We start from the raw sequence: 15,194 nt of genomic DNA on the forward strand, positions 1-15,194 counted from the left end.
TGCTGTTGCTGTCAATCCTGGCATTATGTTGTATATTTTATAAATCAGTTTCAAGTTAAAAATACAATCCTGAAGTATTTTACTTTGATTCTTCGGAAAAATAATATATTCGAATAGTGCTGATGTTCATTACTTACTCCTGTTGGACCAATTCATACTAAATAGTTAAATAAATGTATCAACAATGCTTTTTTTTATTTCACACAGAATGATCACAATAATAAGTACTTGATACAGATAGAATCCAAACAGTCACACAGTGTTTCTCTAAAAGTGCAAACCATTTCCATAATATTTTCAGTCCCATTTCATAAATTCATGAGCTCACAATCGTTTTTTTTAAAACCCCTGCAACTGTAACAGGAGGCACTTAGGGCAGGGTTTGTAGCACTTTACTCACCAGTGCCGCTCACAACAGTAGAGTCACCACTTTTGAGAATAATACCCTTACAAATACTCGTGAGTGTCTTATATTCCTCTCGAAATGTACCGGTAATTCCAGAGAAGTCAGTACTGCTGGTCCAAGCACTCATGTTTCGGGAGGTCACAGTTCCAGATCTGTTGTCAAGGATCGGTCCAGGACTGGTTCATGTTTGTCCAAGGTCTGGTTCAGAAGTTGGTCCTCAGTTTCCGGTTTTCTTCTCGAAGTTTCTGAACCTCTTCAACCAAAGCGTCATTCACAGAGTAGTTCTCGATCAGACTGTGGATCTCATTCTGGAAAATGCAAAGACAGTTTCTCATGATAAAGTGTGGATTTAATGTTTGGAAAATCTGCCTTGTAGTAAAAACTTTAAATACATGTATTCATATAGTTGTCTTTTTTCATGTTTACAATCTAATGTGTGTGATCCACTTACAAGTTGGATACAAAACTGCCGAACCATCTCGACTTGAAGGTTGATGATATCTTTGTGACATGCGTCTCTGTGTGAAGCAACAAATTAGACTCAAGCTTTATACAATATAGAACAGTTAGTAAGTACACATAAATGTACAGTTATAATATATGAACACAACTGGACACACCTGAAGTCCTCCAGTGTCTCATGGATCATACTTTGAATAAAGTGCATTTGAAGTGAAGTGAAAGGTGCACCATTTTGGCTCGCCGTTTCAGCCATGTTTTGGGTCAAAGTCGAGGACATGGCAGCAGACAGAGCAGGGCCTACAAACAACAAACCAACAGACTCAAGTACAACATAAATGATCGCAATCGACTACACTGCCTGTTCAAAGTAAAGTGGCCTCAGAAAAAAGGGGCTGATGTTTGGTAGGACCGCCTTTAGCTTTGATGACAGCACATATTCGCTTTGGCATAGTTTCAATAAGCTTCTGTAATATTAAAAGATTTATTTCCCTCCAGTTGCATTATTTTTCACCAGTTCATCTTGTGTTGATGATGTGAGAGTGACCACTGCACAAAGCCTTCTCCAGCTTGTCCCAAAGACTTCACTGGGTTCAGTTCTGTAGATTAGTTTCTGCTTCTCGATTTGACCCTTCTCAAACACACTGACATCTTATCCATGACCACGGGATTTGTCTTTCCACACTCACTGCATCAGTTGGGTTTAAATACCGTGTTGCAGCTGAAATATCATCACTCATGCAGCAGTTATCCAATAGGAGGCTCAGACCGACTGTATTTGTTTAATTGAATCCAAGTGGAGACTTTTGGACAGGCAGTGTAAGTATCAGTGTGTCTTTTAAAACTATTTGCTAGATTATATCAGTCTTAGATTAGATATAGATCAGTCGGTTAATCATTGAAAAAATATTTTGCAGAATTTATCTGCAAAATCTAGTCTAGTTTTCTCCCTTTTCAAATTCTTTCCCGCTTCAAAATAAATCTGTGTGAAATGTTATGAAAGTGCTGTCTTTGCATGTTGTCGGTAGTTTGTCCTTTACCTGCTGCCGTAGCCGTGGTTGAGCTTTCAGCTTCTGGTTGGACGGGTGAGCCATAGGTGAAGTGAGTCTGAAAGCTGTCCGGCCTCCTCCCGTTGGGATCGGGGGTGAAAAAGGTCGATTTGGGCAGAGCGCTGTGACTGGTCGCTTGGGACGAGGACGTGGGTGTGGTCTGAGCCTCTCCCTCTGAACTCGAAGCGCTGCCTTTGTCAAACTGGAAAATAAAGCGCAGTAGAAACGCAGTCATGTCTATGTCACTCATTGTACCTTTGTGCTGTTGAACCTTTGCAGAAGTATTGCCTGAGTACGGTAAAATTATGGAAACTCCTGCCCATTAATAAGATCATTTTATAAATTTTAGTAGCAAACAGACAAGGACGTAACCCTAATGTAGCTTTGCATCAAATGTCTGTTGATGAAGACATAAGTGGAAATAAATCAAAAGAACTGGAAGGAGCACTTTTTACAAGGCAAGTCAACACTCTTTCACAAACAGATGAATGGTGAAGGCAATCCCCATATTTATATTGATGATATCCGTGTAATTTATTTATTCTCCTCACCAGTAACATGTAAACGAGGATCTTCAGTGGCCACTAGAAGCACAACCTCAACTTAAAGTCAGTTAGCCTAGCTCAGGTGACAGTTTTACACATGAACTAATATCTAAAATAAAACACAGAAAAGGTGGTCGACAGGTTAGTACCAGCAGACACTCTCTAGATTATTCATAATTTGGGCTAATGCTATCGCTAATTGGAAAATGTATGAGACTGGCTCCAAAGTCCTTCAAATCATACCGGACTAGCCATGTTGCTAAGTGGCTGATAAAACGATTATCAAACTGTTTATTTATACGTTTATGATCATGAAGATATGAATCTGATCTGCGTTACAAGGCGTGGCACATCTACAGCATTTACAGAGAGCCAAGTGAACATGAATTTGTCTTGGCGCTAAAATACGATATATAGACGATTAATTTGTGTAAAATGTCCAATGCTCCAATCCATGTGACCAACAAGACAGCAATGCACTGATTCCCTGGAGCTGAAAACGACTTTGTGTCTGTGTAAAACATATCGGTTATTGAAGTCGGCCGCTGTGTCAAACTAATACAAGCAGAAGGAGGATTACAAACAGGTGCTTTTGCTGGTGGTGCAGTGGTTAAGAGTGCTGCACATTTACCCCCTCTCACCCCTCTTGCCCCTTTCACACTATGACTGTCCAATAAAGCCTTCAGGCCAAAAAATAAATAGATAAATAATAATAATAAAACGGGCTGCCACAATCAAACCTGTGCCCTCACCTTCCTCAATTCTTTGAGGTCAGATGCATTATGGGTAGGTTCCTCTTCTTTGATGGAGGGAGGTGTCATGAAGGTGGCATGCAGGGGGTTGTACCGACCGGCCGACGCCATCAGAGGGGTCCCGGTCAGCGACGAACCCACGGGCGTTCCCAAAGGGGTTTTACGAAACGAGTTGGAGCCGGACTGGAGATCTAAAAACAATAGTCCACATGGTCACCAATCTAGTCTGCACTAATATTCAAGGTAATTGCTCACTGTTTTTATTGAATTTGTGCACAATATATTTATTTTCCAAAGTACCCAAGCCAACACTGACCTTCTCGGAGCGGGGAGAAGATGTCCAGACTGGCCCGTCCCGTGAGCGTTTGCCCCTCGCCCTCTCTGGACAGCGTCTCGAAATTTGTCACTGTGAAATCCCCAAAATATAAATCTGTCAGAAGAGCAACTGTCAGTTCTGGTCTCAGTTTAACGGTCTGAGTTTTTACCGTGGGTCCTTCCAAGAGGTGTGTCTGTATTTGGCCCCAGAGTCCGAGAGTCTGCGCCAACAACACCAACAACAACAACAAAGAAGATTGGCAAAGTCAGTCCAGGCAGGCAAACTATCAATTTTTTATGCGCAAGTGCATTACTAACCGTCTCGAGCTGGAGAGAAAATGTCCAAACTGTTTCTGCCAATGTTATTAAACTTTTCTGATACTGGCAGCGACTGCGGGGTCAGCTGTCCTTCTGCTTCTCTGAATACGAGATCCCTGCTAGCGCCACCTACAGGGAACACAACACGACTCTAGTTTCATAAACACACTTTTGATGACTGGAATAATGGAATGAAACAATATCCAAATATCACAGTATTATCGTGCGACCCAACTCATTTAGTCTTCAATAGTAGTGATGTCCTGATTAAGCTGTCTGGAAGTGTTTGTCCTTGTTTAGCTAAGAATTTTTGGTCGTTCGTCTTTATTTTGCATATTCATTATTCCTTGTTTACATTATTTCTGCTAATTTGGTTCAATCATTAAGGTTTTTGTTGGTCACAGGGTTAAATAGGTCAAGGTGGGAGGGGCTCCGCAGGCATGGTGGGCAAATGGTCTTTTACCAGTTGGACAGAGCGGCTGAGGGATGGTCAAATGTGAAAATAACTGATTATTTTAGTGCGTAAAGCCTAAACCTGGACAATGCGCCTCAGTGACCTTTTGATTTGTTTGGTTTGAGTTAGTTTATTTTCAGGACAAATTGCCACTACAATGAGAAAAGGATCATGCTGGAGCATTTAGTCTCTGCTCTGTTCCACCAAATCAATCATCAAACTGTACAACTCATGATACCGCTAAATACTTCTGCAGAAATCAAATGCATTAACATAATAAAAAGAAACGTTGTACCGACCTGTGGTGACCTCTCGTTGAGGGGAGGGCTCTGGGTGACCGCTGTTCAACAGTTTGGAGGAGGACTTTTTACTGCTGCTGACTTTAGAAGAGCTGCTTTTACTCGACTGAGGACAGATATTGTTGCAGGATAATAAATAATAACTCCAGGTGAAAGCAATAATAAAACATTATAATAAATATTACTCAAGTAAAACGACTGAACCAACTGCTTATTTAAAATGAACTGCATTACTTTCCACATATATTAAGGACTAGACACAACTGTGGTAAAGATATATGATGATAATCTGAAAATAATCCCAAATCTTAGTTATTACAATAGTCTCGCCGATAGAAAGTAAGATCATTAGGACTTCTCTACTTAAAAATGCAAATATCATTTAGTCACCTTTTGTCTGATGCCACTCTGAAATCGCAGGCTGGTGACGGAGGTCTTGTGTGCCGCTGTGACCCTGGTGGGGGCGCTAGAGTTCCTCAGGTCGTACTGGTAGATCTTCCCTTGAGTTGATCCCACGACTAAACCGGTGCCATCCAGAGTGAAGTCCACTGCAGTGAGGGGACTGTCCACCCGGATCGAACGCACCACACTGACCACAGGCAGAGGATTATACATTTAGTAAACGTTTACTGTACAGAAACATTGTTAGTAGTCAAATTGTCATTGATTTTTTGTTTTCAATTAGACGACTATTCAAACTATTATTTCTGCTGTACATTGAGACTTCTTTAATACATTAGCAAACAAATAAAAGGTTGAAATATGGTGACTGAAGGCTTCTAGAGAGAAAATTTACAAATAAAATCTGAAATTGTTTAAACTTGAATGGCATTTTAATCTTTAAAAGACTGCATTTAAAATGCAGTCTTTTCGTAGACGATGAGAAATGAGCTATTGACTCATAATTGTTACCAAATACAACATTCTTTCTATGCTACAAAACTGGATAATAGAAAATGTTACACATGTCATACTTCATATTTTCATAAACATGTAGTGTATGAAGTAGGGCTGGGCGATATGGCCAAAAATGTATATATTTATTATTAACGACGATTACAGTTTTAATCAAAGTCACTGTTGCTCTTTAGGGAAGCTCATAACACTTTAATATACCTGCTATTTAGAAAGCCTATAACGCCTATGGGAATATAGTTTATTTTAGTTTAATGTAAATTGGTTATAAACTTGTTAACATCTGGGCTACATTTGCTTGTTTTCTCTTCATCTTAACAATAGTCTTTCTGTAAATCCTTTATTGGTCTTACTCTTATCAGAAGTAAACTTGTCTCAAATCTAAAAGATTGCATGCTCATCTCATCTAGCGTCGTCATGGCTACTCACACCCAAGGGAAAAGGGGCGGAGCCGGAGGAGGGCTGCTGCTTTTACTTTCCTCAGAGAATACAAGACGCAGACGGTGACTCGACTGTTTGCTGGACTCTTCACGAAAATGTATGCGAGGCAAAGTAGAACTGAAAGCAGCTGCAATGCAATGTACCACAGTCTGTGTCCTCCGCCAAGTAATAATACACCCATAACTTCACTAAACTACACTGGGCTTTAGTTTGTTCTTTCAAAAGAAAGGATTATTGTTGACGTTGATGAGTAAAGACCTGAATGAATCTGGTTTATCACCCAGCCCTAGTTATGCAGTAGTATGTTAAGTAGTAAAAGTAGTACATTTTGCTGGCCGTGTCATAGCACACAATCTTCTTGTCCAGGCCCACACTGACCACCAGCAGCTCAGAGGCCGGTGAGAAGGAAAGCCCGGTGCCCGGAGCTTTGTGAGCGCTCTCAAAAACATGGATCTCCTTCTGAGTGTTGGAGTCCCACAGAACCACTGTCCCACTGTCGGACACACTGCCCAGCAACGAGCGCCTCAGCATGGACAGCCGCAGGTCATGGATGGGCTACGGACACAAAGGTCAATTACAGTTATATTTATAGTATAGTATACGTTTAACGCAGGAGTGAAGTCCAGTTTGAATAGTCACAGTTAGCCATCCAAAGTGTAATAACCTTTGCTGTCTTGGAGTCTTATTATGTACACAACTTGACAACTCTTTAGTTCAGACCTTTACAAACATCAATTGTGTTTCTTGTTTTTTTCTAGTTTGGCTGTAATTTTCCCATAAGCTCTGAAATTAAATTAAAGGACACATTTTATGCTTTATTTGTAATGCTCTTGAGTACCTTTGCCTTAGAACTAAAAGAAAATGTGTCTACAAAAGCATACATCAGTCAGGCATTTCCCATGTCAAGAATTGAGTTAGATCTCCATCTACTGACTGCAAAGAGGAAATAAATAAAACATGCTAATGTAAGCGCACAGTCACAGTTGTAATGAACGCAATTTGACGGCAGAAAAGCTCAGAACGAGTTTGGAGATGATTTAGCGACGCAATCTCTGGATCCGAAAAAATACTGTGTCGCCCCTTTCATGGATCTATCAGAGGCTTTAGGGACTGTTGATCCACAGCTTTACCTAAAAGCAACATGGCATCTCTAACCGAGTCTTAACTAGTTTGCCAATTATCTGTCAAATCAATCACAATGCGTTACATTGCCAGGGGCTGCTTCTTCTTTGAATTTGTCCAAAGGGATCCATTTTACTCTCGCTCGTTAATAATAATTGTCAAATGTCAAGTATAGATTTAGGGACGGCGCAGAAGCCCTCTATGATGTCACAAAACTGGAAAATTTGTTTTTTGAGGCTCAGAAGGGAAAGGATTTACTGAACAGGATTCATTAAACTAGCGTGAACGTAGCTAAATGCAACTCTTGGTCTGTTTTTGATGAGGGAACAACGTTACCACATGGTTAAAAGTAAAAAAAAAGTCAGTTTTTAAACGTTTTACATGAATGGCCCCATGTGGAAATCTGTTGTTTGCATTTGACCTTGTGAGGAGCAGGGAGGAGTTGTACCTGGTTGCTGCCGTTGCCGAATGGTTTGCTGGAGACATTTGTGATGATACTGTGCAGGATCAGGTCTCCACTGGTCGAGCCGGACGCGATATGGCTGTCGTTGGCGTTAAATGAGACACACGTTACTTCTTCCTTGTGATCCTGAAGGGAAAATATATTCTATTTATTTTAGCTCAACTAAAAGTGATCTCCATCTACTCAAAGTGCATGTGACAAGTTGGACCACACATTTCACTAGACTAGGGAAACGCCACTCTGGTGCCCCGCCTCAGCACAGTAAGAGCAACAACAGTATTGATCCTGTGGACCGTTAAGACATGGCACTGGTGATGTTATGATACCGCGTCTTGGTACCCGTCCCTACAAGCAACCTTATTGTAAATTCATATAAATAAACAATATTTATTTGCTAAATGATTGAATAAACACTTGGAAAAGAATTGTTAGTTGTGTGTAAATTGCATTTTGGAAAGAATGTCACTTATTGATGACATAGACAGAGGGATTCTGTTTTGAATCTCAGCTCTACTTTCATTTTTCAAGTTTTCCTTCACATACTGACATGATAAATATTTACATTTTCTTTCCTTGATCAGACCAGTGTTTAATTCCTCAGAAGAGTCATGAAATGTTGCAGTGCCTCATCTCATACGGTTCTAAAAAAGACACTGCCTGTCGTCCTCCATCTCACATGAGGAAGAAGAACTAAGACTGTGTAAATCAGACACATCACACGACTCTTCTAAGGATGGCAGCAGCCCAAACATGTCAAGCTATGACAACAAACAAACACTGGTCTGATAGAGGAAATTAAAAGTGTTTAAAATTGAACCAAATTAACCTTTTCAGAGTATGATAAATATTTACCACAGGGACTATGCCACTAAAGTAAGTGTGAAATAGAAAAATGTAAGAACCTGTCATATGCATTTTAATTAAAGGCGCAATGGACAATTTTTCGGCGATTTGAGAACGCAGGTGGAAGTGCGCATGCGCACTCCCCGTGCGGACTGATACAACACACACGTGCGTTTGTTTATTAGCGCAACGGAGCGCATCGCATCGCTCGTCTCCCGTAGATTTCTGTCCACTTCTGAGTCAGCTCGAACTGTCTTTCTCCGTCTTCATTTTGCCCCGTACACTGAGGGAACTATATTATGATAGATCCATGCGCTTAGGCACGCGGAAACGTGGGGACGAACCGCACACGGCTGCAGGTGAGCGATAGGTGCGTTTTATGATTGATACGTGGCAGGACAAATGATTTATCCACGCCACGAGGAAATATGACAAAAAATTTGCTGAAAAAAATCGTCCATACCACCTTTAAGTATCCAACTATTTCATAATGTATTTTAAATGGTCCCAAATGTAATGCAGGAACCAACATTTGCAGAAAATATTAACCCCACCAGACCAAGCATACATCTGCTTCATAGACCTACAGACCTCCAGTGTGCGGTGCAGCCGTTTGGTTTTCAGATCCCAGATGTGAACGCCGCCATCGAGACCTCCGCTCCCCAGGAACTGAGAGGACAAGCTCAGACACACTCGAGTCTGCTTTTTCTGCAACACAATTGGAAAACCTAAGAGGTTATCATAGTCTAAAGAACATAGTATGGTTGAGGGTGATTTGCACATCATTAGCATTATCCCATAAAACCCCTGTAATTACTACAATATTGACGACAAAATTGAATTAAAAAGTAGTGCCAGGGATTAATGTTGATTTTATACATCAAAAAACAATATACATTTGATCAACTACTGTAATAATGCTGCGTTTTAGTTGAACTTGGAGAGACATCAACTGGTAAAGTTGGAGAAAAGATGTGGCGTCCAGTACAGCTCTAATTTCATTTATCAAACCGGAATATCTTTTACATTTCTAAGTTCAATGTTTTAGAGTGATTTTTTTCTTTTGTTGACATTAGCAACATTAGCAATAAAACGCCTTTATAACCGCAGAGGCTCAGAGATTAGCTAACTGTTGGCAAACTCAAACAAACTCAGGATTCTGAAATGTTTCCCGAGTTTGCAAGTAGGAATTCTGAGATGTGAGGCTGTTCCAGTGTGAATTTACAAGTCAGAACTCTGAGTATTCGACTTCCAAAGACGATTAGTATTCATGGATTTCAGCATTCTGTTTACAATTTACCATTCAAATATATGTATTGTTTTAAATTGTTCCAAATGTTCATCCTTCTGAAACCCGTGCACAGAATCATAAAGGCATAATCTGCTCTAAGTGCTTTTGTTGTGGTTCAGCCTTAGTGATGTTACCCCTTCTTACCCCTTCAGCGAGCACCATGACTGGGACAGGAGACGATTTGAGGCTGGACATGACCACTTTGTCCCCAATGCTGCTGGCACTGACCAAGTATTGATCTGAAAACACTGTCAAGGCTTTTACAAACTCAACAGGCAATTGTACTGGAGAAAGTTATGCTACCGTAGTTATAATCTAACAAATTCACAAAATCATAGTGCAAATAGGGGTTGGTGATATTGACAAATGAATATTGTGATATTTTCTGCCGTATTCTGATAATGATAGACAATATTTAGTCAATACAACATAAAAAATAAATGTCTTTCAACTGATTAGTTAAGGTTTTTTCTGTTCAGACTAATATAAAACATCAATAAAATATATCACAAAAGTGCAGAAATGTCACTTTCATACCCTCACTCAAAGGTTTTTTTGATCAGCTCTATTTGAAGCATTTTTTTAAACAATAATTCGTTATTCAAATTTTGCATCTCTTCAAAACAACATTCAAGCATTCTCAATATTATCTACCTTTTGATGCATCAGAATCAGAAAAAGGTTTATTGCCATTGTCAGGAAACAAAAGTCACAAACTAGGAACTTGCTTTGGCGTTAAGGTATAACATAAAACATTGAATAATAATAATAATCAAATAAATATGTCAATATATTTATAATATATTTATTTACCTGTAATTTATATATATATGGATGTGTTTGCAATTGCAGAGATTAAATATGTTACAAATTCTATATTCTATTCTACAATGTGTGATTTGAACAAACATTTGAATCTATTGTAATGCTAAGATATTTGTAATCTCAAACAATCTGCAGTCGTTCTCCTGAAACAAATATGTCAGGGTCAGTATGGGGAGTGTTGGATTTGGCAACCATGGCAACTGTCTTTGCAGTATTTAATTTGCGACACGAGTGTTCTAACCAGGATGACACTAATAATAGCAAAATAAAATGTACTAATAAAGTATACATCCACATTTATATACACGTTTAACTGCAAACTTGACAGAATTCTGACCTTCCTGCTGGCTCTAGTTCATCTGAACCCAGCTCTGGTAATAAATGACAAAAGCATCTTCTCTAAATGTGCAGCATATAAATGTGACAGTGATGAGGATACTGTTGGAGCTCCAGCAGGCCTGAGCAACAGGGTGGCTGCTGCTGTGGGGGTTGAACAGCTCCAGGGTCGCCATAGAAACAGCATCCCATATTTTCACACAGTCGCCGGTCGAAACCAACCGAGTCACGTCCTCCATCTCTACAGCTGGAAACAACAAAACTCCAAATGAATCCAAATGAAGCAGAAAATAACTTGAACCTATTATTTATTGTGTGTGTGTGTGTGTGTGTGTGTGTGTGTGTGTGTGTGTGTGTGTGTGTGTGTGTGTGTGTGTGTGTGTGTGTGTGTGTGTGTGTGTGTGTGTGTGTGTGTGTGTGACTGCTTCAAAACAAAAGATTTATAAAAACATTTACTCTAGGTTATTATTTTTATTCAAATACTAATACAAGCTTTTTAAGTGTCTAGTTCAGAGTCTGTATAGTCCAGATAATGATTCGCAAATATAGTCTGGGATTATGATTATTTTCAAACATAAAGAAATACTATAAAGAAGGACTATTCCATTTGATAACTTAATTGTAGTGTTGTTTTTGTTTGATTAAGCCATTTCCTTTAAACATAAAGTCATGAGAGTTTGGATACGACTGTTGTGACTGAATATGCAAATGACCATAGTTTTGAGCCCATTTTGAATATTTCAACCCATTATTAAGTTTCTCTATTTTTATTTTTGAAAGGTGCACTATAAAACTATTCTGGTGGATGGTCACCAGCTCATCTACATGGGGAGATTCGTTTTTTTGCTTGTAATTGTTTAATTCCACAGTATGGCATTAAACTTCTCTTCATGGGGACACGTAGCTGACACTGCTAGGCCAAATTACAGGTCAAGTCTGTGGAGAGGCAAGCACACACATAGAAATATATAGTGTAATGTAGCTTTTGTAATTGTTTAAATGCAATGAGGACACTTTTGATAGCAACTAGTGATGTCAAGATTGTTTGGTTAATCAATAATCGTGAGTATTCAAGTCACAATATAATCATGAGAAGAAAAAAAATACACCCATGACCAACTACTTTTTAATTAAATCTACTTTCCAAACAATCTCTCTTTATGTAGCTGGCTGTTTTTTGATTCTATAAACGTGAGGATTAGTAACACGTTAGTCAGCAGTAATAAACAAATGAAAGATTTCACTGTAGTTTGGTCACGGTGAATAGTTGCTGATATAATATCATATCATATTGTGACATTAAATATTGTGATAAGCAGGTGGCAGACCTCCTCCAGAAGTGTCACACAACCGTTAACAAAAAGACAAGACAACATTTAAACAGCAGCAAATGACTTTGCCAAAACAGGAGCAGACATGTAAAACGAACTTCACTGATCATGCAATTGTACAACAGTGTATTTAAAGTCAGTTATAGGTTTAATAATAATCATCATCATCATCATCGTCATCGTCATCATCATCATCATCATCACTTAATGGTCTGGAAAACAGCTCTTAATGTCGCTTACGTTAAGAATATTGATTAATAGATGGCTGATTTCAGATTTTGAGACTATTTTGAAGTAACTTAAGGAGAGGAAGGAACAACATCGTGTTTACAACTTTTAGAAGCACATTTACAACAATGAACGCAATAAACTGTTATAAACGCAATCCAACATAAAATCGTTACAATATCAAATTAGGCCAAGGAAATCTTTAAGAAACAAATGTATCCAGACTTAAGCTAACAAAAAGTGGCCGAGGTTTACTTCCCAAAATAGTACACAGACAAAAGCCACCGAACAACAAGCAGAAACAAACTCATCACAACTTGTCAATAAGTTAATCGTGTGTGAAAACCGTAAATAAACCGCTTCCTTACCTCTGTAAATATATAAATAAAGACACAAAATATACTTTTTGTGTGTGTTTTGACTTCTGCGCACACCCGCTCAAAGTGCAAACACTGCGCAATGCTTTGGTTTGTCGCCCCCTTCTGCACAGGAGTGGTACAGCGTCTTCTTCTTCAACGTTTAAGATACATACTGCCTCCTACTGGCATCTTGTTGGTAGTGTTTACAATTCTAATGATTTAAACAGTGAAAATGAAAGGGTTACAGCGGGGGGCAAATAACGGATAATAATCGATATCGTATAATACAACTCCGTGTCTTTAAATTTGTCTTTTTCCATATTTTGTTGAGCACGCACAGGACACCGTAGTTCGCTCAGCAGAGGGCGCCACAGTACGGGGGGCACGCGCACATTTCGGCGTAGAAGAAGAGGCCCGCGCGGATCTTTTTAAACGCAGGCGGCGGGACTTTAGTTTCACTCACTTCACCAGCACAAGAGTCACATTTACCTCTCCAGCCGCAGCACTAAAATGGTCCGAACCAAGGCCGACAGCGTCCCGGGGGCTTACAGAAAAGGTACCGACCAAGTGTGTTCGCGCAAAGAGTTCGCGTGTTGCTTCAGCGCTGTTGTTCCGCGTGTGATTTGATATTTGTTGTGGAGTTTGGGTTCGTCTTGGCGCGCGGACCCAGGGCGTAAATTTAGATAAATGGTTTTCCCTGCAGTGTTTTGTCATTATTGGTTTGATCGTCTGCTTCTGTGTGAATGTGAGGATCAAATGTTGTCAATGTCGGGATTAATTTGCGGTCTCTGCCGTGTTTTCCTTTTACAACAACCGTCTCCCGCCAAATGAGTGTGAGCTGGCGGGTTTTCAGTACCTGTGGCTAAATCGCGTTTTTTGCCTCAATATAAGTTAATATATTTTAGGAACTGATGATTTGATTTCGAGCCCATTTTAGAGTTCCCGTGTTTTAAGTAGAGAAAGTGTCTTTTTTTTATGTTTTTCCTCTGAACTGGCGCCAGATTGTAGCGCCGCGCGGTGGTGACACATGTTTAAAGGTCCTTTAGGTTTGTCATTGCTCTGGTCAAAGTAAATACTTCATGAAATGTTAACGGTTTTGTGCAAAATAAGTACATGTTCGACCAGTGCACAGTGTGGGAATATACAGCCCTGAGCACTGACTGTGCTGTCAAGACGACTGAATGAAAAAGTACTGGATTAATTTATCATGGAACAAAACACTTCATTGTCTCAATGTTGTCCTTTTGTGTTTGTTCAATAAATATAAATAAACATAACTTGCCATAACAGTTCATGGACTTGTTTGCAGCTGTGGCAGCGTCTGCGCCCCGGAAGTCCCTTGGTGCCAGTTCGTCCAACTCTGCCTCTCCCAGCAGCGGCTGCTCCACTCCTGGTCAGTATATTCACACCTACACACATCATTTACCCTCCTTTCACGTTTAAACTTCTTTCCTTGTTATCGTTTTGTGTGCAGCAAAGGGCAAATATGCAGGTGGGAACCTGGTCTGCCCCCGGCCCACCCCTGTGTGGCAGAAGGGCATCGGGGACTTCTTTGGGGGACCACCTCGAAAACCTGAGAAGGAGAACCTGAAGCCCTCTGTGGAGGACGAGGAGGAGGCAGGGGGCAGTGGGATTTCCAAATCCAGCAGGAAGTATGTTCGATGTAATATTTATGACGCCAGCAGCTTTGTGTGGGAACATTTTAGAATGCACAGAAAAGTATTTGTTTACATTCTATTCATGTGCAATACAGAATATTCTCTGCCATTTGAAATCCCCTTGCTAACATTAATATTTATGAAAACATAACTGTTGAATCAGATTATGAATTAAGTTGTGTGTTTAGTCAAATGGAAATGCCATAGAAACTGGAAACTTTCAACACAACTAAGAATGGTGATGTTTTTGAGACCTGCCATGCAAATATGAACTCTTCACTTTTCTGTCCACAGATCCAGACCACTCATAGTAGAAGATGAAGACAACGAATAAAAACTTAACCATTTCATTTCTTTGGAGAATTGAAATTTTAATGTACATCTGTAAATACTTGCATTACTTCGAATTCAAATTGTATAGTTCATTAAACCTTTTTAAAATGTTTTTTTAAACGGTCTATTCTCATATTTTTGTCCATTGTATTTGCTCTTAAATCACCAGCTGCTTTTATTTAAAGGCACCGTATGTCACTTTTCTGGAAGTGGAAAGTCCTGCATAATTTCATGGAAACAGTAAAAACCACTCTTCAGAAAATTCTCTGGAGATAAATTTTACTTTATTCAAAAGGGTCAACATTTCCATGGAAACAAGTGGGAGGAGCCAGTTTCCCTGCTCTACAATAAAACCACACAAAATGTGTTTTGTTTCTTGGCTAAAAATATATATAACAGTATACTGTGCCTTTTGAATAAGTAATTTGTGAATTGCTATTATGCTGATGTTA

The 15,194-nt window shown here is 39.5% G+C and overlaps 2 protein-coding genes across 2 annotated transcripts; one reads left to right on the top strand and one right to left on the bottom strand.

The window, feature by feature from the left end:
• Positions 1-170: 170 nt before the first annotated feature.
• Positions 171-12,842, bottom strand: nedd1 (NEDD1 gamma-tubulin ring complex targeting factor). Its single transcript, XM_072435358.1, has 16 exons — positions 12,761-12,842; positions 10,937-11,080; positions 9,817-9,911; positions 8,973-9,089; positions 7,524-7,664; positions 6,279-6,508; positions 4,988-5,186; positions 4,598-4,703; positions 3,845-3,973; positions 3,697-3,747; positions 3,528-3,617; positions 3,212-3,402; positions 1,906-2,116; positions 1,027-1,165; positions 858-924; positions 171-714 (listed from the first exon to the last, which is right to left on the bottom strand). Exons 2-16 carry the CDS (start codon positions 11,070-11,072, stop codon positions 610-612), a joined length of 2,007 nt encoding a protein of 668 aa, XP_072291459.1. The 5' UTR covers positions 11,073-11,080; positions 12,761-12,842; the 3' UTR covers positions 171-609.
• Positions 12,843-13,148: 306 nt separating this feature from the next.
• On the top strand, positions 13,149-14,846 carry pclaf (PCNA clamp associated factor). The gene is made up of 4 exons (XM_072435943.1): positions 13,149-13,307; positions 14,061-14,144; positions 14,226-14,403; positions 14,704-14,846. The coding sequence occupies exons 1-4, from the start codon at positions 13,262-13,264 to the stop codon at positions 14,741-14,743; spliced, it is 348 nt and encodes a 115-aa protein (XP_072292044.1). The 5' UTR covers positions 13,149-13,261; the 3' UTR covers positions 14,744-14,846.
• Positions 14,847-15,194: the final 348 nt, after the last annotated feature.

Source organism: Eucyclogobius newberryi, unplaced genomic scaffold (genome assembly GCF_026437365.1).
Source record: "Eucyclogobius newberryi isolate DKJ021-1_F unplaced genomic scaffold, fEucNew1.0.hap1 SCAF_7, whole genome shotgun sequence".
Classification (NCBI taxonomy): domain Eukaryota; kingdom Metazoa; phylum Chordata; class Actinopteri; order Gobiiformes; family Gobiidae; genus Eucyclogobius; species Eucyclogobius newberryi.